General features: G+C 31.4%; 1 protein-coding gene across 1 annotated transcript in view; it reads left to right on the top strand.

Moving 5' to 3' along the window:
* LOC145306007 (uncharacterized) overlaps window positions 1-25,952 on the top strand; it is a 48,503-nt gene that overhangs the window by 10,674 nt on the left and 11,877 nt on the right. Inside the window, exons 5-7 of the mRNA XM_080147940.1 lie at window positions 10,563-10,665; window positions 11,334-11,442; window positions 12,379-12,450. Of these exons, the coding sequence (XP_080004066.1) occupies window positions 10,563-10,665; window positions 11,334-11,442; window positions 12,379-12,450 (284 nt within the window). The remainder of the gene's footprint in view (window positions 1-10,562; window positions 10,666-11,333; window positions 11,443-12,378; window positions 12,451-25,952) is intronic.

The following is a 25,952-nucleotide window of genomic DNA, read 5'->3' on the forward strand; positions in this document are numbered from 1 at the left end:
AATTGAGACTTATATTTTTTAGTTTAATTTTCTTTTTTATAAGGAAAAAACTAGTCTATAACTCACTTTATCAGTCCATCCGCCCGTCTGTCTGTCTATCAAGTCGAAAATGTTAAATACATTACTGCTATTTTATGTAAAGGCTGTTTTTTTGGGAAGTTATTTGCTGCCCAATGATATTCTATATAAAATCATTTGATCTGTATGTCTGTCTCTAATACTCTAGTATAATTAGACTTTTCTATGAAATATATATTTTTTTATCTGATATAAAAAATAGACCACTTATGTAACTAATAGTTGCCTCTCCCCTAGCTGCTAGAAGAAATTGGAGAAGTTTAAAAAAAGATATATTTAAAGCTTCCCTAAAAAGTATAATCTATTCGAACCAATAATCAGTGAGATATTTATCTTCCAATGTATAAAAAAAATTTATAAATAGATTTATTATTAATGGATATTATACCAGATTTTCATGTTCTATGGTAAGTTCTGTAGCGGGCTAAAATAACGATCTCCCCCATCCCCCTCCTTTAACCCATTCCCTTCCCCTCCCATTGGATAAAAGGCCCGACTAATAAATGCGAGGGGAAATTGCAACCTAAATTGACAAAATATTTCCTCATGTCATAAAATCCACGTATATTCTACATCTATCCCTTTATATCATATGTATTTAAACTCGTTTAAAGATTTTATGGATGTTGTCATCCTTGTTTGTTTTCCAGAATTACTTATCCCAAATCCAAAAAAATATTCCCAAAAATAAAATTATTGACAAAGAAGTTAAAGATATTTCTGTTTAAGGTGTTTTATTACAAAATTTGCAAAAGGAATAATTTTTTTTGCTTCTTTTCTTACTCCCACTTGTCAAGGTGCACATTCATTGCAGCACAAAAGAAGTGTCTAATTGTTTTAAAACCTAAAATTATGTGTTTCTATTTCAAGTCACTAATGTCTTCGCCCTAAGCATCTAGGAGCTCTATATTAAAAAGGGGGAAAGGGGAGGGGGAAGAAAAGAGCCTAATACTATAAGAGAAGATATGTTAAGAATTCCTTTTTAATAATAGTTTTAAAAAGAAAAAGTATATTAAATATTTTTTCGGGGGGGGGGGGATTTTTTTCTAGGGGCGATTGCCCTTTGAAGGGTGGTGGTATCCTCACCGAAAATTAGAAGCTACATTATAAAGGAGAACAATATCGGTTCATGGGTTAGCGAGATCTTTTAATACATACAGACAGACATATTTGTTTTCAATGTTTGCATTTTTTTAGGTATTTTTTATGTCATAATATTTTGAAGCTACTATACAATTAAATAAAAATTGGAATAATCATAATAAAATCAAACAAACTAATCTTATTTACTGTTGTACTTATAGCAAAGCAGTAATAAAACTTTTGCGCTTGTGAATTCACCCCTGCTTTTCAACCGATGGTTTTATTTAATAAATTTCTCTCTTTAAAGCACAATGACAAATAACTGGAATTTAGCAGGAAGGGAGGGAATATTTTACTGTAAAAAACTTTTTTTTTTTTTTTTTTTTTTTAGAGATTAGAATAATTTATTTCAGTATAATTACAAATAACATGAAATAAATTATAATATTTTTTATAAATTAAATACAGTAAAATAAAAACCCAATTATCTTATTCGATTGCTCTAAAGCTTTAACTATTTTTCTTAAATAGTAAGACTAGTAGTGTTCAAACTTTGCATTCACACAATTTCAATTTCAGGTGGTAATTTTGTTTATCATGATTAGGAATATACATTAATGACAATTTACAAACACAAATTCTTAGTTTTGTTATACGTCACACGGTTGGACCCTCAGATGTCAAAACTTTATTTTAGTGTTTGGCCAAAATGACTTAGCAATTGTATCTGTAAGTACGTCTAATAACACCCTTTGCTATTTTTAAAATCCTAGAAAATTTTTTTTGCAAGAAAATTGCATAAATTTGCAACCTTTTTTAGAACCACTACATAACTCGAGTTTTAAAACTTTTTATATAAAATCCTTTTTACAAAAAATATCAATAATTACTTAAAATTAAACCTGAAAGAAAAAAATCTCATTACATGTGTTAATTTGCATGTTTTAGGTCTTTTTTTGAGGAAAGTATAACTTCCACATTTTTGACAATAATATATTTTTTTAACATTTCAAAGTAAAATATAATAAAACTTAAACGATTTTTCTTGAATTATCAGTTGAAAATTTCATCAAACATGCAATTTAAGTGATGAAAATTTAATAAAATCATTTTTTAAATGTTTAGAATTACCAATTTTCTACATTTAAAACAAAATGTTAACAAAATTTAAAAACATTTTAATATATAACTTTAAAAATCAATAACATTTTACAAAATGATGTTTTAAAAAATAAATCATTAAAAGGTATTAAAATGCATTTTAAGTTGCTTAAAATTAAAACAAGAATATCTTTTTACACTTTATTCTTAGTATTAGAGATTAATCGTCATTTGCTGAAAATGAAACATTTAATAAACTAATTGAATCTTTTTGTGACCATGTTTAAACTTTTTAATTTTTACACTAAGGTGTTTTTTAATGAAAATCTTTGTTGAATTCTCTTTTGCGACAAAAAAAGAAAGGGAATTTTTTACTATTTCTAGGTTATCTTATGTAATTTAAACTATATAATATGAAATAATTTTTAATTGTCTTTCTTTTGAGCCACAAAACACTGTAAAATGTAACATATATGCAAAAATAACAATTTTTTTAATGAATATTATAATATCCTTATATGACATTGCGTCAGAGCTTATTCTTAGATCATATGTTCATGAAAAGTAGTCATAAACTTGGAGGGTTGCGCTATTTATTAGAATATTAAATAAACTTGAATGGTAAAAATATTAGCATAGCCTTTGTCCATTCAAATGCTTTAGGTATATTATTCGGAAAGTTAGTTAAAAAAGAGAGAATTTGCTGTGTTTACTGTTGAAAGACTTTCAAAAATGTAAATTACAAAGCAATCCTAAAAGAACGGGTCGTAGGCGAGTCTTAGTCGGGGGTTTTCTGATAGCAAATATTGCGTTATTGGTATACAATGTAAAAAAAAACATTTTAAAGAAATTCTTTAAATAAAACCCAACGTGTATTGGCAGTACAAACATCTTAATGCTAGCAGACATATGTTTATCAACATTTGCAGAAAACTATTTCCACAAGAAAAATTATTCAGGTTTCTACTTCACAATTTTAAATATTTCTTTCTGATAAAATGTTTGACATATATCGTATAATCATTTACCAAAAAAAATATTTTGATAATTTAGATTTCAGAGAAGATTAATCCTTTCAAAAACTAAGACGACATTTTGCATCTTCTGTCATGACATTTTAGAAAAAATATAAAAAAACAAAATTTAGTATGAAAACTATTTTCATCGATTTTTCTGAAGGTATTATCGTATTCTGTGGCTTTGTTATTATCATTTACTTATATCAAAAGTGCCAAACATTGTACCCTAACTTATTCATTTAATAAAAAAACAACCGTGGTCATGGTATGGGTGTAAGAAAGTTAAGGACATTTATTTGACAAGCTATGATGATTTGACAAGCCATGATGATTTATTGTCTGGGAGCATACTTCCCCCCCCCCTTAAATTTTTAAAATAATAATAAAAACTTGATGGGCACCCAACACACCACCCCAAACTTTAACCTGAAAATTAAAATCCTTCCCCTTACTTGCAGAGCAAAAACATTTCATAATACAGTAGAAAATTGTATAACATTACTTGAAAATGTAAAAGGTATAATAGTTATTTATCGCATCGCATTATAGACTGCTTTCCGCGGATATTAATATGAAAAATTTTAAGATTAAAGTCAGTTTTGTTAGCCCAGAGGGGCCGAAGGCGGACATTAATCGTTTCTGAAGCCAATGTTAGAATTTTATGTGTACAAGGTACAATGTTATAAGCGAAGCATCTCTAAAAATCAAGTCCTAAAAATGTAAGTTTGTCCTTAAACAGTACTATGTATTCAAGCAGATTTGCAACTCATTTACTTACAGTTTTTTTTTACTTATGCATTTAGAATATGCTTATTCAGATCTGAAACTCTACAAGTGTTAATGTTCGTTTGTCCCTCCATTTCAGAGATTCGCTTTTTTGGATGTTGTCATCCTAGTTTTAAATAAAGTTCATAAAATATTTCACTGTGATTTTCCAAATAACCCTAAAAACCACTCCTAATTCGTTTTCTACGATTGGCGGTTTTTATAAACATAAACAACTTTTGTATCACTGTAGAAATAAACAACTTCTATGCTGTAATTTATTGTAAAAAAGACTTGAGAAATCGCATTTCTTAAAAGTGTGTTCCTTCATAATTACAAAAAAAACATTTGATGATAAAAAAGTCATTAATAAAAGCAGTAAGGTTTTTTCTTTACCATTAAGGGGAACTTTATATATCCAATGATGGTGTTTGGCTATTTTATTTTATTATGTAAGTCGTGAGGTGTTCTTAGGCAAATTTTTACAATCTCCCTCGATCCCCTCTCGAATATAAAGCGCCTAGATGCTAGAAACGCAGCCGCTAGTATACAAATAGAGAGGAGTATGTATAAATGTAAAAGCACGCGTATGGTGCTACTCTATAATTTACTCTGAATGTTCGTCAGTCCGTCCGTAAGATTATAGGGTAATATTTTATTTTATTCTTGATATTTATGATTGACAGCTGATTTTTTGGGTGAAGATTCCCTGTACCAATGATCATTCATTATATAATTTACTTGGTCTGTAATTTTGTCGGTCATTCTTTAATCAAAAACATAAATACCTACTTAATTAATTGTTTTATACCCACTTTCTTTTGTTTCTTTTAATGACAACTGCACATCTGCTCCATAACTCACTTTGTCCGTTTGTCCATACGTAATTTTTTGTTCTTTTCTACTTATGGATGTTTTAATCCTTGTTTTTTTTAATTTACTTTTTTTTGTGTGAACACCTTTATTGAAAACAAAATGGTGGTCGTCGCGGTTTTTCTCTTGCCAAAAAGGCCGTCTTTAAAAAGATATTCCAGGGATAATAAGGGATAAGACTATCTATAATACAAAGTAGAAAACGATGTCTATCTGTTTGTCTGTCTGTCTGTTTGTAGCAAAGGATCTCGCTAACTGCTGAACCGATCGGGATCCTTTACAGGGTAGCTTCTCATATATCCCGGGAAGGTTTATAACTATTTTCTTGGGGAGTGGGACACCCACAACCCCCCCAAAAAATGAAATCTAAAATACAAAAATTGGTTTGATCAAACCTCTTGGGGTAAAGCCCCTAGAGGCTAGGGGTGAAGCCGCTAGTGGATGATAAATTGATATACATACATACCCATCCAATGATGATAAACATAATTATCCCCTCTGTAGAATTTTTTTTTTTTAAAAACAATCAAAATTTAATAAAAATAGGCACCCAAAGTTTCTAAGCCAACTAAAAAGAAAACGCGACTATAAAACTATGGGTACTTGTGTAATAAACAGTCCAAAATTCTCTCCCCCTCTGCATTTAATGTTTTTATTTATGATTGAGGGGAAAGAATATCTTATGATCATATTCCTTAATATTTTATAAAAGAAAAAAAAACATTTTAATTAGGGTTGGGCCGGATATCCGGTTATTTTAAATATCCGGCTGGATACCGGATATTCAGCTGATTTTTTTAATGCCAGATATCCGGTTATTCGACCAGATATCCGGTAATTTGCCGGATATCAAACTTTGACCAGATACCCGGCTGGAACCAGATATCTGATATTAGAAATCAGCCGGATATCCGGTATCCGGCCAAAAAAGTATCCAACCCAACCCTAATTTCAATTCAAAATTTAAAACAATTTTCTACATAGAATTGATGATTTGAAGTCCCCCGTCCCTGTGGGTATCGTGTTTTGTTCCAATTGTTCTCAATTACTCCCCCATATAAGGGCATTAAAATATGCTAGATACTCCAATAGTTTAAAGTGTAGCAGTAGTGATATCCTCGGTCGATCATTAGCGGCTACGATCCTAGAGGCCTCTAGAGGCACTTGTTTTTTTTTGGAGGGGATAAATTGACCTAATATTCAATTTTATTTTTTTAAACGGAACTAATTTTTTTTTGGGGGGGGGGGTGGTCATTTTTTCTAGAGGCGATTTCTCTCAAGATGGTTGTAATAGACCTCTCCCCAATTAGTTATAAACTTACCCAGGTGAACCATATCGGTTTAGCGGTTAGCAAGATCCTTCTTTACAAATAGACAGACAGACATTATGTTACTTTTACAAAGAATTAAGTCTTTGCAAATCAATTATTTTCTTTTGACTGCGTTTCATTGATTGACCTATCTTCTCCGAAAAATAGCCTAAAACTTTCCTTTAAACACAACAATCCATTTATGTATTAAACTAAATATCCATGAAACAAGGCAAACATAGATTCTAAGACTTAGCCCCAGCTGAAAGGGTGTGTTAAATAAATCATAGGTATCTTAAGGGATAAGACAATGCACGATAAATTGATGTGCTTACCCATAGATGGCAAACAAAATCACTCCTAGTGTAGATTAAATTCAATCATTGGAATGTTTGGACAATACTTTTTTGGAACTAACTGAAATTTACTGAAAGTTTCCAAAGTTTTTGGTCAACCTGGTTATGAAACTTTGGGTACCAGTCTAGTAGAAAAACTAAAAATAAATGAATTTATTTATTTAAGCGAACCAAACAAATTACCATATTTTGTTAATACATTACAACTTGGAACAAGGATGACAACATTCAGATAATTTTATTTTTAACTAAAATTTTAAAGATTGCTAGACAGAAAGTCTTTTAAAGTTAGGTTAAGTAAGGTTGAGAAAACAGATCTATAGTATAGATGTATATACAGATAACTACCTCCCGTCCTTTTTCAAAGACCTCTGTCGTCTGCTTCTAAATTATTTTCTTCTACTTTGTTGATGTAAGAGATACTATTGGTTGATTTTTATTGACCCAATAGAAAGGTTGCACAAGGCGGTTGCGATGGTATTTAACAATCCTTTCTCCCTCTAGTGTATTACTCTAACCTAGCAATAAGTTATTCCTACACTAGTAGAATAGTACCTTTGTAGGGATAAGACAATGTTAGATTAATCAAACACACCTTCAATTAATAAGTATGTATTCCTGGCTTAGCTCATATTTATGTATAGGATAGCTTTGGGGGGTAGATTGATTTATCGTCCATTGTTCTATTCATGTATCCTAATAACACAATACATACATACAGACAAAATGTGCTATGGAGTTGATAAAACAAATAAAAAGGTAGCGAAGAATTTGAGGGATCAGCATTCCAAAAAACAAACAAATAAAACTGAAAAAATTTTGGAAATTGAACTATAAACACCAAAGATATGGAGAAAACTGTGTGAAAAATACAAAAATAGCCTAAAATCTGCTAAAAAGCAGTCCGACCGCCATTGATGTTGTATAGTTAATTGGGCTCCTTAATAATGGGAATGTTGTCAAAAAATTTCAGCCTTTTATCTTTTATAGGTGCCGAGAAAATCACGTTTCCCCCAAACTAAGACAGACGGACATTTCAAATTATAGAGTAGCTTCGGTACTAAAATAACATTGCTGGTAATTGGGAGAGGCTTAACATGTATAGTGCATCTGCTCATTATCGGGAAAGTAAAAGGTTCGAATCCTGGCCTAACACTGCTTCATAACCAATTACAGATCACTAAACAATTGGATAACAAGGATGTCAACATCCATAAAAGCAAAGCACTGAAACGGTAAGACAAACGGACATTGTCACTTGTATTTTGTCAGACATGAATAAGCAGAATATAAATGTATAAGAGTCGAAGCCAAATAATAAGTAAATTTGTTGAAAAACTGCTTGATACAGATTAATGTTTATGGACATACTTACATTTTTAGGACTTGATTATAGAGTTGCTTCGCTTACAATATTGTACTTTGTTGTCCCAGATATCAGTATACCAAAAATCAGATCAATTGGATAATTTGATCACATAAAAATTTGTTGTTAAAAAAGTAAAAAAATCAACATTTTTAAAATGGACTTACGGACATTCTTGTAATGATTATAGAGTTGCTATGCTTTCTAAATCGTACCTAACTACTACAGGAATCAAAGTTTGAAATCGATAGGACAATTCTAACATGCCTAAATTAATGAAAAAAGCTATCCGTTACAGACGTACGGACGGACGGACATACCCTAATTATAGAAAAGCTTCGCATTTAAAAAAGATCCTAACTAGAATATTGTAAATATGACTAAGCCTTGTAAATTTGTTAGAAGATATTTTAAAATAGGGTTGTAAAATTCAGTATAGTACCCTCTCTATCAGATACCTGATAGTTGATAAAATTTAGGAAATTATCTTTCCCATATAAACATGCTTGTTTTTAATTACTTTTAAATATTTTGTAATTTAGATATCCTTGTCTGTGTAACTGCAATAGTTGCTTTAATACTAAACTATCCTATTCCTACCTAAACGCCCACCTCCTTCAAATATAAAAATGAGGTGCTACAAAATTTGCTAAAAAATAATATCAAGTTCTGAAAGGAAACTTGGGAGAAAAACTCAGTACATGAGTTTTATTTTAATTGTACAATATTCATAGATTTTTGTAGATTAAAACAACTTTAAACAGGAAGTCCAAAACATCAATGTCTCATATATTTATAATGTGGTTGATTTAAGGAGAAAATTTTTTTTTAGTTTTAGCGGCAGCTTGTTCATAAAAGTCATAATAGGTTTACCTAAGGAAATTGACTAGGATGGCCTAAGTCAACAAAAATGATGAAAGATTTTTTAATACACATTGTAGTATATAAAACTCTTGTTATTTTTGTGTCACTGTGAGCAAACAGAATTGGCTCATATAGAAGCAGGAGTAGTTTTAGAATGAGGGAGGAATTAACAATATCCTTGTAGTATAAAAAGACTAAAAACATGCACAATTCACAATTTTAAAACATTTCATTAAAATTTTAGAAACATTTTTTGTCAAAATTAATTCCTTAAAACTGTTTTTACAAACATAAAACTATTTATTTTTCTATTTAATTTCATTTCACCACATACAAGCAAACAAACTTTATTCCTAGCCTCTTAAAAGCAATTAGATTTCTTCCAATGAGGCAGTAAGATCATTTTTTTGGTTTTGCCTTTTAGCATAGATAATTGAAAACATTGCTTTATTGCTTTCTGCTAATATTAATTTGATAAAACAATAATAGAATTATGATTTTATTTTATTTTAAAATAAATTATTTTTAGTATGATACAATTCATGTTTTTTTTTCAATATGGCTCAGAATCCAGCAGAAATTTGAAGCCATACCGGAACAATCTTTCTATTGGCTTGGGATAATTAGTATCATTTTAAACCTAAGAGATATTGTGCAGAAATTGAGTGGGAAATAGCACATGCAATTATTTGTGCCCATTTCAATTCAAATAAATGTCAACTGAGTCAGATTCTATGCATTATTCATGTCTTCAGAGTTCAGCGTTTAATAGGCTTGTTTTAATTCATTTATCTGATTTTCAATAAAATTCCAAAAAGTATACACCCAAAAAATACAACCATACAACATATGTAGCAACACATAATGATAATTAACATGCAAAATACTAACAGATATTAAAGTAATTAAGGATTTAAAAAATTTTTTTTTGCTGTCTTGATATATAAGTATATGCATATTGGCTGCTATGTCCCTTGAGGCCTCTAAGGGGAAAATTGGGGGAGGTACCTCTTCACTTTTAAGATAGAAAAGGTAGGGGGGTATTTGTTATCGGGGTACTTCTTTTGGGAGGGTAGATATAAACTTCCCCAAAATTGTTATAAACCTTATTGGGCCTAGAAGAAGATTCACTTTAAAGGAGAACCATATTAGTTCAGGGGTTAGCAAGATCCTAAGCTTCTTACAAAAAATCTTACAACTTTATTCAATAGTATATAGTAAATATACTGTTTAAATCTCAATATACCTAAAAGCTGTTGTCTTTTTTTTTATTTAAATCACTTTTTGTTAATGATTCAAGTAAACTGACAATTACATACCAGCTTTTAAAAATATATATATCCAAGGAATTCTGTGTCAATATATGTTTAAAATTTTCCTTGATTAAAAAAAGTGGTCTTTATCTTTAAAGACATCTAAAAGATAATATCTTATTTCAAACTATTATTAAAAAAAATAGCATTTTTGGGAGAACCACTTTAAAAAATATTTCCAGGAATTTTTAGCCACTTACATATAAAAATATTCGCATTTTTTGGAGAACTCCTCTAAAAACATTTAATATGTAATATCCTAATATAATCTTTCATTGTAGACCCTCATAAACTTTTTAAAATCGCATTTTTTGTAGTGCCCGCTAAAAATATTTTGAACTTTTCATGATTTTCTATGCCTCTAATACTAAAATTGTAAATAATATTAGCATTTTTTGTAGAACCACTCAAATTTTTTTTTTTACAATTTTCAGGATTTTCTTGGCCAACGGAAGGATGCTGGAGAGAGAAGATGTTCAGATCTGAGTTGTCAGGATCATAACAATGATAATCCACAAAAGGAAATCCGTCGCTTTGAGGAATTTTTTTCATTCATTTGTCAAAGGATTTTTCACTTTCCTTGAAAAAATTTTAGGTTGTACTTTTGAAGAAAATTTATATAAAAAATCATTGGTTAAACGTCAGGGATCTTAAGGGATAAGACAATAAACGATAGATTATTTGTTGAAAAGTTTGGAATCAACAAACAATAAATCAATGAAAGTAACCAAAGTTTTGAGCAATCATTCTTTCTGTGTGTTGTACAGAAAAATCTATAACCGCTGGACCGATATTGTTCTCCATCTGTAGAGTAGAGCCAATAGGTTCGGTGGTTACCTTCGCTGTACCTATAAGAGGCTCAGAAAATATACCTACTGGTCCTGTGATGGTTTTAACCTTTTTTTAACCCCAGCCCCCCCCCCAAAAAAAAATTATATTGTTTCTTTTTAAAGATACAATTTAAAAAGGGGGTAGATCAACTAACCACCCCCCCCCCCCAAAAAAAAAAAATCTCCCTCAAAATTATTTTTTCTTTTTCAATCTAAAATACAAAAAAGTGGTTTGATTTAAAGCAATTTATTACCCCTTGGGGAACGGTCCCTAGAAGCTAGGGGCCCAGCCGCTAGTATAATGTAAACCCCAACTTTTTGGGTCTGGTTTGAAAAATTGAGAATTTGACAAATAATGAAATTGACCGCTGATGCAGAGTGAGGTAGAGGATTTATTTGCGAATTTGTCCAACTGGGGAATCCATGGCGGGTTGACCGCCAGCAGATCACAGAAAAAATTCATTCTGCATAAGGTTTTCTCAAGGTAATTTTTGTTTAAATCAGGCACATAGATAATACGACAAATAGATAGACATAAATATTAACAGCTTATAGTGAAATATAATAAATGACGTCATACAAATAACTCATTCCATTGCAAAAAACGCGATAATGGGTTTGTTTTAATATCCATTTAATTAGGTTTATTCAAGAATTTAAAGCGTGTGAATATTTTCCGAACGTGGGAACCATTTATTTTGATTTAAATGATACATATGATTTTCATTTAATTTCATTTTTTTGACCCGTAAGAAATTTTTTGGAACGTGAGAACCATTTAATTTCATATTTTGTTAAACGTGGGAAAAAAGTATGAGATGAAAAAAAAATCTATATTCTAGGTATTGCTTCGAAACCGATTAATATCCGGTGGATTAGAACCGGCCATACTGAAGCTATCGCTCGATCATTTAATACCTTGGGATTTAAATATCCATTTATGCTACATTTTGTTTGCTTAAATAACTCATTGATAGGTCAGTATAAATTGTAATTGACCAAAGGTTAAATGTGTACTGGCTTATCATTGGTCATTTATGTTGTATGACGTCATTTTTTATTAGGCACTAACGGCTGCTTCATATAGACTGATGTACAATGTTTTTTTTCTACCTATTTTAAAAAAAGCTATTCTGAAGATATATTTAGATTTTTGCAATTATTTTTAATTCATTTTGTCTCTTGTAGAAGTGAATCAAGCAATATTAGCTTGGTCGTTTTATACAAATTTGCTGATGTACAAATAATTATTAAGACCGAGAGACAACCTAACAGCTAGACAAAAGTAAGACAGATTAGATAGATAGATATATAATCATCAATAGTATAAATAAAGTTTTGAAAATAAGACCACCCCCCTGCTCTCATTGCGTCATTTGCCCCTAGAGGCTTAAGATGAAATAATAATATATATTTTTAGGAGTGAAATTGATTTAAGCAAACTGAACCTATCCGACCAAGAATCAAGAATGTTCGAGATTCTGGCTTTCAAGTGAGTCCGTCATCATTCATTTGTAGCGAAGCTACTCTACACATCTAGGTTATGTCTGGTCGTACGTCCGTCTTTAAACTAAATCTTTCTGACCAAGTATGTTTGAGATTCTGGCTTTGTAGCACAACTATTCCACAACAAGCTTTACTATAATTAGGTCAGCACTTACGTCCGTAAAGGAAAGCTCCTATCGTCAATATAGGGATGTTTGAATTGTTCCATCTATTTCGAACTTCGACAATTTAGAAAGTTAATCAACTCTAGCATGGTAATTCTTGTAACAGTAAGGTACAATTAGGAAAGTGTAGCAACTCTATAATAATAAGAAATTGTAATTTATACCCAATGAAGGTAAGGTTCAGGGAAGGTTTATAACTATTTAGGAATAGTACCGCCAACCTCCCAATCGCTATATACCCCCCCCCCCATTATTCATTTTATTACTTACTTTATCCCCCCCCCCCTCCCTATCTCACCCCAAGTGCTCCTTAAGGCCTCTAGAGGAGAATCTGCTGGCATTATAATTTAGTTATTTAAACAAATTAGAGTATTGTGGTGGCAAGCCATTTAAATTTAAAACAAGTTTTATTTATCAATGTTTATAATTTATATATTTTAAATAGAAATTAAGTTTATTTATGGCGATGTTTATATTAATAACATTATTTATTGTACTTAAACGTCAGGAAATAAATAAAAGTTGAATGTCATGTCCGTTTGTACGGAAGGATCTCGCTAACCACTGAATCGTTATGGTTTTCCTTTACAATGTAGCTTATCATAGGTCCAGAGAAGGTTTATAACTTTTTTAAATGAAAGTTCTTCCTTTCTTCCAAGAAAAATGGCCCTTAAAAAAACACCTATTTTTTTCTGTCTAAATTGAATTCTAAAACTTTGGGTACTTGTGTAATTACTAATCCAATGTCCCCTCCCTCCCAACCGAGTTCTAAAAGACAGACCTATGAGTAAAAATATCCTTGGATTAGATAGTTTGGTGGCTTGGTGACCAGTTTTTATAATTACGAGTATTTGCCATATTTGTCCGATATATGGCTATCATATAGTCCATAGACAAATTATTGTATAGATTTCCTATATTTATCAGATATATGGCTATCATACAGTCCATAGACAAATTATATACATAGATTTCCTATATTTATCAGATATATGGCAATAAGGGTGGGTCGACTTTTGACATTTTTATCTTAGACCAAAGCGGGTAATTGCGCCTGATATAAGTATGATTCATCTCTGGATGATTTAGAATTTTTTATTAGGGTGGGGTTGATTTTTAATCCTTAAATTATTTTAGTTTGGTTACCTCAACCCTCTAAATAGAAATCCCCTTTATATAATTGTTTTAAGTATACTGAAAATTTTCTTGTCAAGTTATTAAGGGATGATACAACTTGTACAAATGCAATTGATTAATTTCAAATAAATTAAATTGTAATTGAACAACAAATGTAATGCAAAAATCAAATTAAGACAGTTAAAACAACTTTAATTTCTTTTAATTAGAACATTTACTTTTTCGATGAAGAGCTACTCTTTAGAAAATTATATCATGTGCGCATATGTCAAAATTATTGTATCTTCTTTGATATTCAACATCAATTCAGTTACATTAAATAATCTATCTAAATTGAATGTCATTTTTATTGCTTTATTAACAGTCAAAAAGCTTAAACTATTTAAAGACTATATGAAAAAAAAAAACTGGCCTAAAGTAAGCTTCCCTAAAACGGAAAACTTATTCAACAGACAACTAAAAATATCTTACTTATTCTTAAATTAGGATGACTATAAATAATTAAATATAATGTTGAATTTAACAGTTTAGAAATGCATGTCCTAATTTGTTTTATTAGTCACTGGTGGCTTAGCCCCTAGAAGCCTCTAGGGTACCTTGGGGGAGTTGAATCGAATTTCAATTGGAGTTTTTTAAGCAATTACAGAAATCTTTTTGATTCTCACACACAGACAGACAATGATCATGTTACTTTTATTTACGGATTATTGTTTTGCTTCCTATGGCCAAAATTGCCCTTGTTAATACAATGTTCAAATTTTTATTTGAACACCTTGCTATAAAATTCTTTGTCTCTGATAATGTCAGGGAGGAAGGGGACGTTGAACGGTACCCAAAGTTTTATTGGACGGTACCCAAAGTCTTATTGGACGGTACCCAATGTTTTATTGGAAGGTACCCAAAGTTTTATTGGACGGTTCCCAAAGTTTTATCTATTTGTGCGTAATGTTATTGAAATTTGATTAGTTGGTTCCAACCTTTTCAACCAATAAGTTTAATCTATAGAATGGGTAATTTTGTTTACAATTATTGGGGATATGTTTCAATTTTATCCTTTATTGTCTTATCCCTTGAGATCCCTGAATATTTTGAGTGGGTGTTGAGAAAGCTGTCAAGGATAGAAACAAAGATTAGTTATTTCTCTTCATCGTATTATAAACAGCTTTCCGCGGACATAAAATTTACAATTATAAGATTAAAACCAGTTTTGTTGGCCCCGAGATGCAGAAGACACGGGCTAAAAAAATGGTTTAATCTTATGATTCAACATTTTTATATTTGTAGAAATCTGGATATAATACGATGCTAGACAAAAAAAAATTCGTATGGATGAGAACCGGTTCTAAACCACCGGATATTATCGGTTTCGAATGAATACAAGATAGAATAATAAGGATAAGTTTGGTAGTAGAGAAGCTACTTTGTAATTCACTTTGTCCGTCTGTCTGTCCGTTAGTCAGCAGGGATCTAAAGGAATAAGACAATGGCCAATAAATTGATGGACATCCCCAATGATGATGAACAAAATTAGCGCTTCTGTAGATTAAAATTATTGAATTGAAACGTTTGAATACTGAACTTAGTGAATCAACCAATCAAAATTCACTCTCTAAAGTTGTTAAGCCAACTTATAAGAAAACGTTATTATAAAACTTTGGGAACTAGTGTAATAAAGAGTCCATTTTCCCCCCTCATTCTCTCTGGTCAGTCAATCGGGGTGTCTATCCGTCCGTAATATTATAAGAGAAATGTTATTTTCTCATCTGCTAATTAAGATATACAGCTAAATTTTTTGTGATTACCTTAAAAAATACTTTTATAAAGGTTTTGGGTTTTTCCTCTATGATTTATCTGTCCTTGCCATTTTTTATTATAACTGAACATCTGCTCTGTAATTCACTTTGTTTGTTTGTCCCACTATTGTCACATGTTTAGATTAGTAAATCATAATACACTATTTTCACAATTTCGTCTAAGGGAAGTTTTAGGCTGTTTAAAGGTTCTTTGCAGGTTTATCACCCCTCCCCACTCCCCTTAAAGTCCTCTTTTATGAGGGAAGTAATCGAATAATAGAGTGCAAGTGTTAATCAAAAGAAAATTTAATACTGAATACCCTTTTATAAAAGAAACATGATGTCTTTTAATCTTTGTGTCTGTCTATCTGGAGCTTAAGATCTCACAAATTGCTGGACCGAGATGAAAGTGCATAGAAGAAAGGGAACAAAAAACAACTTCACAAAATCTATCACTGTTTCTTGATAGATAATGTGCGAGAGAAAGAGAGAGAGAGAGAGAGAGAGAGAGAGAGAGAGAGAGAGAGAGAGAGAGAGAGAGAGAGAGAGAGAGAGAGAGAGAGAGAGAGAGAGAGAGAGAGAGAGAGAGAGAGAGAAAAAAAAAAGAAGGAAATATAAAGATATAATCTGTCTAAATTATATTTTGATTCATTTTATTAAGGCAAGTAAAGATAGGAATAAACATTGTAATAAACAAACAATTGATATAATAAGTTTAGTTAAAATGACAACAATTAAAACTTCTCTATTATTAACTTTTCTGTCTGTCAGTCCAAAAGTTTGTAACGCTATGGGGGAAACATGATTTACATAATCATTTTGGGGGAAATGTGATTTTCTTGACTCCTATCCTTATAATAAAGTATCAGGATGTGTGTTTGTCTGTGTGTCTGTCTGTAACAAAGGTTCTTGCTAACCACTGAACCGATAGGGTTCTCCTTAACCTGGTAGCTTTTCATAGGTCCCGGGAAGGTTTATAACTATTTTGAGGGAGGGTACCACTACCCCCCAAAAATTTCTTTTTAACTTCTTTTAAAATCTAAAATAAGAAATTGGGTTATCAAATTCGACACCCCCTCCTCAAGTGCCCCTAGAGGCCTCTAGGAGGCGTATCCGCTAGTAAATGATATAGGGCTTTTTTTCCCTGAGTCTAAGTCCAGTGTCCCTGACTTTTGCAAAATTGCACGCGACAATTTCTTTTTCAATTTCCTTTCTAAATTTCAAAAGGACAGTCATTTTTTTAAAATTTATTATTTGAACATATGGTGAGGTTATAGATATCCAATATTTTTAGGGAGGGGATTACAGTTCTTCCCTCCCTCACGAAAAAAAAAATTGAGACGGGGGTGGGGGGGGGGGGGGGATAAATACATTTAAGTGCAATATCAAAAATATAACTAAATAGCAAATAATCAATTTCCACTCCTCCCTTATTTTTAGCTAGCGATTTCGCCCCTAGAGGCCTCTAGGGACACGTAAAATTGTTTCATTTCAATCTAATTAAATATCAGCTATTTACCAAAACTTTTTTTCGCCGATAGATGGTGTTAGTTTTGTTTTTAGCTAATTGTAAAGGCGGCATTTTTTATTTCTGTCGATTTCTCTGAGGAGGGTGGTGGTACCCTCCCCAAAATAGTTATAAACCTTCTCGAGACCTATGAGAGCTACCCTATTAAGGAGACCCGATCGATTCAGCGGTTAGCAAGATCCTTCGGTACAGACAGACACACAACCTGTTACTTTATCTTAAAGGACTTATTCAAAAAATAATCATAATGTTGGGGATATATGAATGTGCTCAACAAGGTACTTAATGTGAAAGCGACCCATTTCTAACATTACGAGTTTCTCTTGGCTACTTTAGTCCTTGCTGTTACACCCAATCCTTCTTAAATACCCAGGGATTAGACAATGGACGATAAATTGATCTACATCTCCAATGATGATAAATAAAAATTATCCTTCTGTAGATTGAAATTATTGATTTAGACACTAGTTTAAGGGGAAATTTGATTGTAAATTACACTGGTACCCAAAGTTTTATAACCGCGTTATCTTATTCGAAAACTTTGGGTACTTAACTGAATTTTGATTAGTTGGTTTCTGTTTAGTAGTGTCCAAACTTTTCAACCAATAATTTTAATCTATAGAAAAGGTAACATTCTTTTTTAATAGTGGGATGCAAATCAATTTATTATCCATTGTCATATCCCTTAAAATCCCTGTACATCTAGCTATATTTGAAGCTATCCTATCAAATCAGTCTACATGCCAAAATAGCGTATAAACACACAAATTAAAGGATGGTTAAATACGTGAAATGTTTCCAGGACAAACGCAGGAGACCCAAACGTCGGAGTGAACAAACGCAGGAGTGTTATAATATTAATTTAATTAGGGATTTCTATACAGGTAAGGTTAGGTTAAGATATAGATATTAAAATAAGCCCCCCGCAGGGGTTATGCATTTAAAAACCTATAGTTTAAAATAAGTTAGGTCATTGATGGTTAAATACTTGGAAAACATGGCTTACAAAGTTTAGGAACACGTTCTAACACTTGTTTGCTTCAAAATGTTAATTTAAACAAATTTTTAATGTCCAAACTGTTCCACCAATAATTTTAGTACCTAAAACCTCAACCTGGAATAAGACAATGGACAATAAATTGATGTATATCCCCATTCATGATTGACAAAGTAACCAATTATTTGTTTAAACGTTTAGACACTCAACTAAATGAACCAACCAATCAAAATTTAATAAAAGCTTCAAACCGTTTTAGGCCAACAAATAAGAATACCCGATCATAAAACTTTGGGCACTAGTTTGAATAATATTATAACTTTATTTAAATCTCCCTATTTCCGTAGAAGTGTGATTGTCAAACTATCTCTTTTTAAAAGCAAAGCTTTTCTATAATTTGGGTCTGTATGTACGGCCTTACCTGTATAAGTCACAGTAAATTTAGAAATGTGTGAATTGTCCTATAACAATTAGATACGGTTAGGAAAGCGTAGAAACTCTATAACCGTTAACAGAAAGTCCGTACCTCCATGTTGATTTTTAACTTTTTGACAAATTTTAGTATGATATTTTTATCCTATTAATCTGATTTTTGGAACAATGATTCTTAGGACAACAAGTTAAAATAATTTAAGCCAATCATCTCTATAAAAAAATGTACAAAATGTAAGTATGTCCATAAACAGAATCCTTGTTAAAAGTTGCAACAATTTTGAGCGAAGCCCAATCTGTACCACTTTTGCACCACTTTTAATTCCTGTGACATCATAAAATAAGGAACCTTGTAAAAGTGTTTGACTCTGATTATGACGTAAAAAAATTAGCCAATGAGAGGCCACTATAAATTTTACCTGCATTGGTCAATTACAGTGTTACTGGCCTCTCATTGGCTAATTTTTTTACGTCATAATCAGAGTCAGACACTTTTACTAGGTTCTAAAATGAAGGAGATGAGAGGAGAAGTGGGAAAGAAAACCCCTAAAAAAGAGACTATGACGTCAAAGGAATCAAAAGTGGTACAGATTAGGCTTCGTCACAATTTTGTTTATACTCTTAAATAAATATTCTGATTATCAAGTTTTGAAATCCAAAAGTTTTAATTCGTTCGTTTCTTCTACCGTTTGATATCAGAGCTTCGCTTTTATTGATGCTGTCATCCTTGTTCATATAAACATACATATATGTTTTAATTACTATATACAATTCATTTTTAATTAGATTTATCTGTCATTTCAAATTTCACTCCATAATGATAATGAAAGTAGGGAGGAGACATTGGAATATAAATTACACTGGTACCCAAACTTTTAGACTACTTTTAATTCTTTGTTGGCCTAAAAACTTTGGGTACTATCAGTGTATTCTAGTTCAAACCAGTATTGACGAAATTAGCAACCAACAGAAGGGATAATTTTGTTTTTCATAATTGGAGGTGTACAGCAAATAATCACTTATTGTCTTATCCCTTGAGATCCCTGTAATAGATGACATCTAATGTCTGTCTGTCAGTCTGTTTGTTCTTTAAGATCTCTGTAACTTTTGTGGGTCCGGGGCGATAAATACAGTGTGTTTTTTTTATGAGAACTTTTTTTAAAGCAATTTTACCCCACCCAGAATTTAATGATTAATGGCTTATTTTCTTTGTTTTTTTATAACCATTTATAGAACATCAAAAAGATATTTCAGTTCTATTTAAAAAGTACAGTAAAATCAAAAATTCAAAACTTAGGTGTCAACATCTAAAAATGGTTTTAGCGCATTATTCTTAAGCTCAAATCTTTGCAAGAAAAAAATTTGATTTTCAGTAATCGACTTTAGGGGGCCAGTACTCCCTCCCTGGTTAAAATATGGCCTTCAACCTTTGATATGTTCTAGTACATGTCCCCAAAAGTATCTGTATTAATTTTTAACTCTGTATCTCAACTTTGAAGCGTTTTGCAGCCATTCTTGCAAAGGGTAGAAGATTTGAGCATGAGAAAAATGCGCTAAAGCCATTTTTAGATGTTGAAGTTTTAAATTTTTTATTTTACTGTACTTTTTTAATAAAAACTGAAATAAAAATGGTTAAAAAAACAAAGAAAATAAGTCATTAATCATTAAATTCTGATAACTATAAGTGGGGTAAAATTGCTTTCAAAAAAGTTCTCATTAAAAAAACACACTGTATATTAACTATTCAATTATTACTTATTTTTAAGTAGATTTTCCTTAAATCAAACAAGTATTTTTAATTGTTTGGTAAATAAATTGACCCTAAAAAGTAAAAATCATTTCCCTAATAAATTTAAACTAACACACTTTCATCAGAACTTAATAAGCAGAATAAAAATTTATAAATATAACAAAATTGTTTAATGAACTGCTGTAAATTGTTTAAAGACATACTTATATTTTCAGGACCTGATTATACAGATAATTCGCTTATAAAATTGTACATTTGTTATTTGTATCATAAATATTTTTTCTTCTTGCTCTTATTTTTCCTTCTAAGATATTCTAAAGTTTTTTTTTTGTATAAATTTGACATATTTTGAGAAGATATTATGTTGAAATAGTATTGACTTAATTTAAATGTACACTTTTTATGTTAGACGGCAATTTTTAAAATTCAGATTTAACCTTTTTACGTAAATAATTAAGACATTTGTTATCCTAGGAATCATTATTCTAAAAATCAGAATATTGAGATAATCTTATGCTTCTCCATATTAGTCATAAACCTTTCCTGCACCTAGAAAAAGCTTCACTCTAAAGGAGAACCATATCAGTTCAGCGGTTGCTAGATCCTTCGCACAGTCACAGATAGTCAAACACACACACACACACCTCCTGTTACTACTATAATGATTATTTTAGATTCTTTAAAATTTCATCTTCGTTTGTTGTCATAAGGAAAAACTAAATTACCCCATCTGTAGATCAAAATTATTGTTTGAAAAGTTTTGACAATACTAGTTTAGAAACAACCAATCAAAGTACCCAGAGTTTTTTAGCCAACGAATAAAATATAACTTTGGGTACCAGTATAATTTACAGTCCAATGTCCCCTTCCTCCTTGCATAATAACAACACTAGTAGTATTATATTAGAGTAAAACACTAGAGGGAGAAAGGGTTAAATAACTGTATCTCCCCATTGCAACTAACTTGCGCAACCTTTCTATTGGGTCATTGAAAATCAACCAATGTTGTCGCTTATATTAACACAGCCAAGTAGCAGAAAATAATTTAGAAGCAGACAAAAGAGGTCTTTGAAAATGAAGGGAGGTAGTTGTCTGTAAATACATCTATTATATAGATCGGTTAGTTTTATTATGTTGATATAATGCCAGCTAGAAAGTTTGTTTCGGAACGCAATCCTAGCCGTTCTCGAAATCTTAATCTCAAGCCCTCCGAATGACCAACATGTGAAGTTTACAAATGTGTATTTATTACCATGAAAACAGTAAGTCTAAAACAAAAATATAAGAATTAATTACATAAAATTAAAGATTATTATTTTTGTAAGATCGAGGTTGCGTGATTTCAATTTAATTAAAAATATAAAATTTCTAAAAAACTTTAAATTGGCACGAAACATATTAAATCGCATCAGAAATTGATAATTTTAGATTCAAATGATCAATAAAATTAAGGAAAATATTCGTATGATAAAACTTAGCAGTTAAATGGTCTATTTATTGAAAATTTAATGATTTAAATTTCTTCATTAATTGTACCATTCTACGCTTATTATTAAGAATTAAAGATAAATTCTTACCACATTATGATGTCAAACTAAGCAGAAGGCTTATTTGAGATATTCCACACATCAGAGCGCATGTATATTCAAGCAATACATTATTTTCATTCACGTAGCTCCTCACGTGGGACTAATCAAAGGAAAAGTGCGCGTCTTTTTTGTTCGTTTACAAGCCACGAGACGCGCGGAGATAGTTAGGAATGCCGCGTAACACACTCATTCTCTGGGAAATTTGGTGTAAGGAAAAAGGGATTAATGGGTTCGAACTTGCCAGGGAATACAAGAAATACATACCGAAACACACCCGTCTAGTCACTGGGAATCGAACACATTACCTCATATTAGCATCATGCGTGCAGACAGTGTCCACAAAATCACAATCTCATAACGCATAAATTACAAGATTTTAAATATGATGGCCATAAGGCCTAAAGTTAATTATGGTAACTTGCGAACACCACAATAACTCAAACCGACTCCACTACCACATAAGGATAGGAATAAGGAATGGGAAAAGCATTCAACATTCATGAATTGCACATTTACCACTCACACATCTCATTATATCATGGCCTCATAATCTCAGATAAAATTAGAATTACAGACCATGTAATTGCGAATACATGAATTAATAATCAATAGTACCTAAACTTCAATTAGGTACCTACATAATAAAATAGGTAAATGATTTTTAAACTAAAAATCGCATCAATAATTAAATAATCAACTCAAACTTTTTTCATCAAAAGAAAGAAAGATTAAATAATGACATTTTTTCTACTAAATCTTTTTGCTAGAAAAGAAAAGTAAAATTGCATAAAAAACTTCTCAATAATTAGAATTTTTCTCCGACGGAAAAATACTTGCTTACATCTAAACATTTTCAGATAAGATAAGTAAGATCCTTAAATCTAAACATGTTTTAATAAAATAGATACTTAAATCTAAATAAAATATGACTGTAAAAAAATCATCAAACTTCGGAAAATTAAAATCTCATAATTTTAAATCTTCGTGAATCAAAATTGCGTAAAATTAAAATTGCAATTGAAATATGCAAATTAAATTTACCAAAATAAAACAAAAGCTCAATATAAGAAAAGAACTTCTCTAAATGCTGAATTTGCAATTTCTCTCTGTTTTAAGAAGAAAGCAACTTATACATATTCAAACAGTCATAATTAAGGCAATTTGGGGCCTCAGTCAGAATGAATCCCTCAAGATACAAACTAACAAATCCATCAAATATTAATAATTGCCATGTTCCAGCTATCCTGTCGGACGTTATGACTTTCCATCACAACTTTTGATACTGCATAATTTCTAACAGGATTTCTGGCGCAGGGCTACATCAACTGAACAAACATAATTAGTGATGTTTAATCAAATTAAAATAAAAAGAATCATGAAATAATTCAAAGAAACTTCAAAATCATCAATCAAAGCAAATCAAAATTAAATAAATTATCTTATGCTTTAGTTTTGCCGTTCTGCGGTATGTCTGGCCGAGGAAACAGAGCTAAGATACACCGTAGAGCGGTCTTATTAAGCTTAATTCTTCGATACTCAAAGAATCTACTTAATTCAAGGCGAAAAAAATCTGCATTTTTTCTTTAGATACATCAGTTCAAAGGTAAATAGTAATAATTTTAATATACATGTTATATTAAATTATTTATGTGATTATAATAAATCATAAAGAAATATTTAAATGATGTAAAACTCTCATTTTGTTAATTTCTTATCATATCAAATTTCAATCCAACAAGGATAAAAATGTTTATATCTGCGCAGGTACCTAGGAAAATTTCCGCGAAAAAAATCCCTGGTCCCGGAAAGACTTAAATCATTGAAAAAACTTGCAAAAACGTATAAAAAACTTAAGTTTTGCATTTCAAATGAAAAAATCTTGCATCGATTTGAAAGTTTAAACGAAATTGTATCAAATTTGCGTTACTTATAAATCTTAAGAAATGTTACCCATTTCTTTTTTAAAAAATACTGCTTCAATTTTAACATATGCGATAAAAATGAAGGTAGAGTTAATTTAAAATATGCATAGTTTATCTTAAATTAATTCTGTGATATTCATATAAAATAATAATCAATATTTTAATAATATCATACATCGTGTTCATTATTATAAATGCTTAAACATAGAAATAGAGTTTTTTCGTTCATGTTTAAAGAATATATGTGCCTAGGAAAATAATTGCTAAAAGTATTTTCTCAAGGTTTAAAATTGTCCGAAATCGCTAGGTACGTACATTACTACGAATCTCTGCTCTCGGAGTGAAGAAAAAAAATCTTTACGCGTGGATTAATAAGAATCCCAGCTCCCGGAGTGAAAGGAAAATTTTTGTACATGAATTGTTAAAAATCTCTGCCTCCGGAATGAAAGAAAATCTTTGATTTGCTTACAAATTTAAACAAATATCTTGATTTTTTGCGATAATCTTTTTAAAATAATAATAAGGAATATTTTAAACATTATCATAATAATATTACATGTTGTGTTCTTTACTTTAATGCATTATTTCATATGAGAATCTGAGAAATAACATTTTTTAAGTAAACGTGAACCATAAAAAATACATTTTTCGAGGTATTTTAATTCTGCAAAATCATTTGGTAGTTAATATACACGAACTTTTGCTTTTCAAAATCATACTTAAAGAAACAAAATCTTTTTAAAATCTGCTTTAAAAGTCTAAACAGTTTTGTAGAATTTTTGTGCTTAGGTATGAACAATAAAATTAGTTGAATAATGAATACTTATTCTTTACAGAACCCATTTTGGTTCCCTTCACAAGCCTAATATATAACTTGTAATATTTTTTCTTTTAAGATCATTTCACATAAATAGTTTATGTTGTAGATTATATATGTGTGGTTTGAAAATTTTCATTGACTTTCTGGCGGCAACACCCGCCATATTTCCACCCGCCATTTGCAGGCCTCTTACCCTGTGTCGGGCGGCAAGGTTGGCAGCAGCCAAGTCGATTCTTGATTCATGACAGCACCAGGGCAAGTAATAAAAGTGTGACTGTCATAAAACTTAGAATCATCTACCGGCTTTTGTCCGGCCGGAACCGAAACTCCCGTCGGCTCTTGTCCGGCCAGAACCGAATTTCTTATCGGCTCTTGCCCAGCTGGAACCGAAACTCCCGTCGGCTCTTGTCCAGCTGGAACCAAAACTCTGATCGGCTCTTGTCCAGCCGGAACCGAAACTCCCGTCGGCTCTTGTCCGGCTGGAACCGAATCATTCAGCGGCTCAACACCCGCCGTAACATTATTATCAACGGCTACAGTATCGTTACCAATATCATCAGGAATAACTGCAGCACAACTAACATCATTATCAATATTAGCCACGGCAACAACCGCCGTAGCCATGTTGTCAACGGCTGCGGCACTAGCAGAACCAAAAGGTTCATCAGCAGCGTTACAAGCAGAACCAACAGGTTCAATAATAGCATCACAAGCAGCACCAACAATCGGCTGCGGCTGAACATCTGAGCTTTCTGGTTTTAAAAACCCTATAGCTTCACTTTCCAACTCGAAATTTGAGCAGACAACATACCTACTCTTTGCTAAACCATTAGCACTAACAGCTAAATATCCAGATCCAAACAGGCTGGAGTAAAGCATGGTTTCTCCTACTGAACGTTCAGAGTAGGGAAACATCGATGGGTGCAGGTGCCCTACGAGCAAATCAACCTGCCCATTAACCAAAGTAAAATCTTCAGGTTTCATATCAAACAAAACAGCTGCCTCCATAGGATTCATGGAGCAGATCGCCTCTTTTGGACCAATGAGAGGCACTACCACAGGTTCTAACATGTGATAATTCTTGTGTCGATCAACTAAACATAGCTTGACCGTCGGGAGACATTTAACTTCACTGTCAGCTAGAGAAATTCTTGCTGAACGTCCAGTAAAAGGTAACTGAAGTTTATTAACAAGTGACTGGGTTACCATTGAGGTAGTTAAACCAGTATCCCACATGGCGTTCACTGGGACCTTCTGGCGATTAAAATCAACGACGTCTAATTGTTGTAACATTAACATTAGGTTCGCCTCAGGGGAAGTATGTACTTCATAGACGGCGGCAGCCATATCAACACT

The sequence above is a fragment of the Acartia tonsa genome, chromosome 14, assembly GCF_053477335.1.
Source record: "Acartia tonsa isolate MP-2025a chromosome 14, ASM5347733v1, whole genome shotgun sequence".
Classification (NCBI taxonomy): Eukaryota; Metazoa; Arthropoda; class Copepoda; order Calanoida; family Acartiidae; genus Acartia; species Acartia tonsa.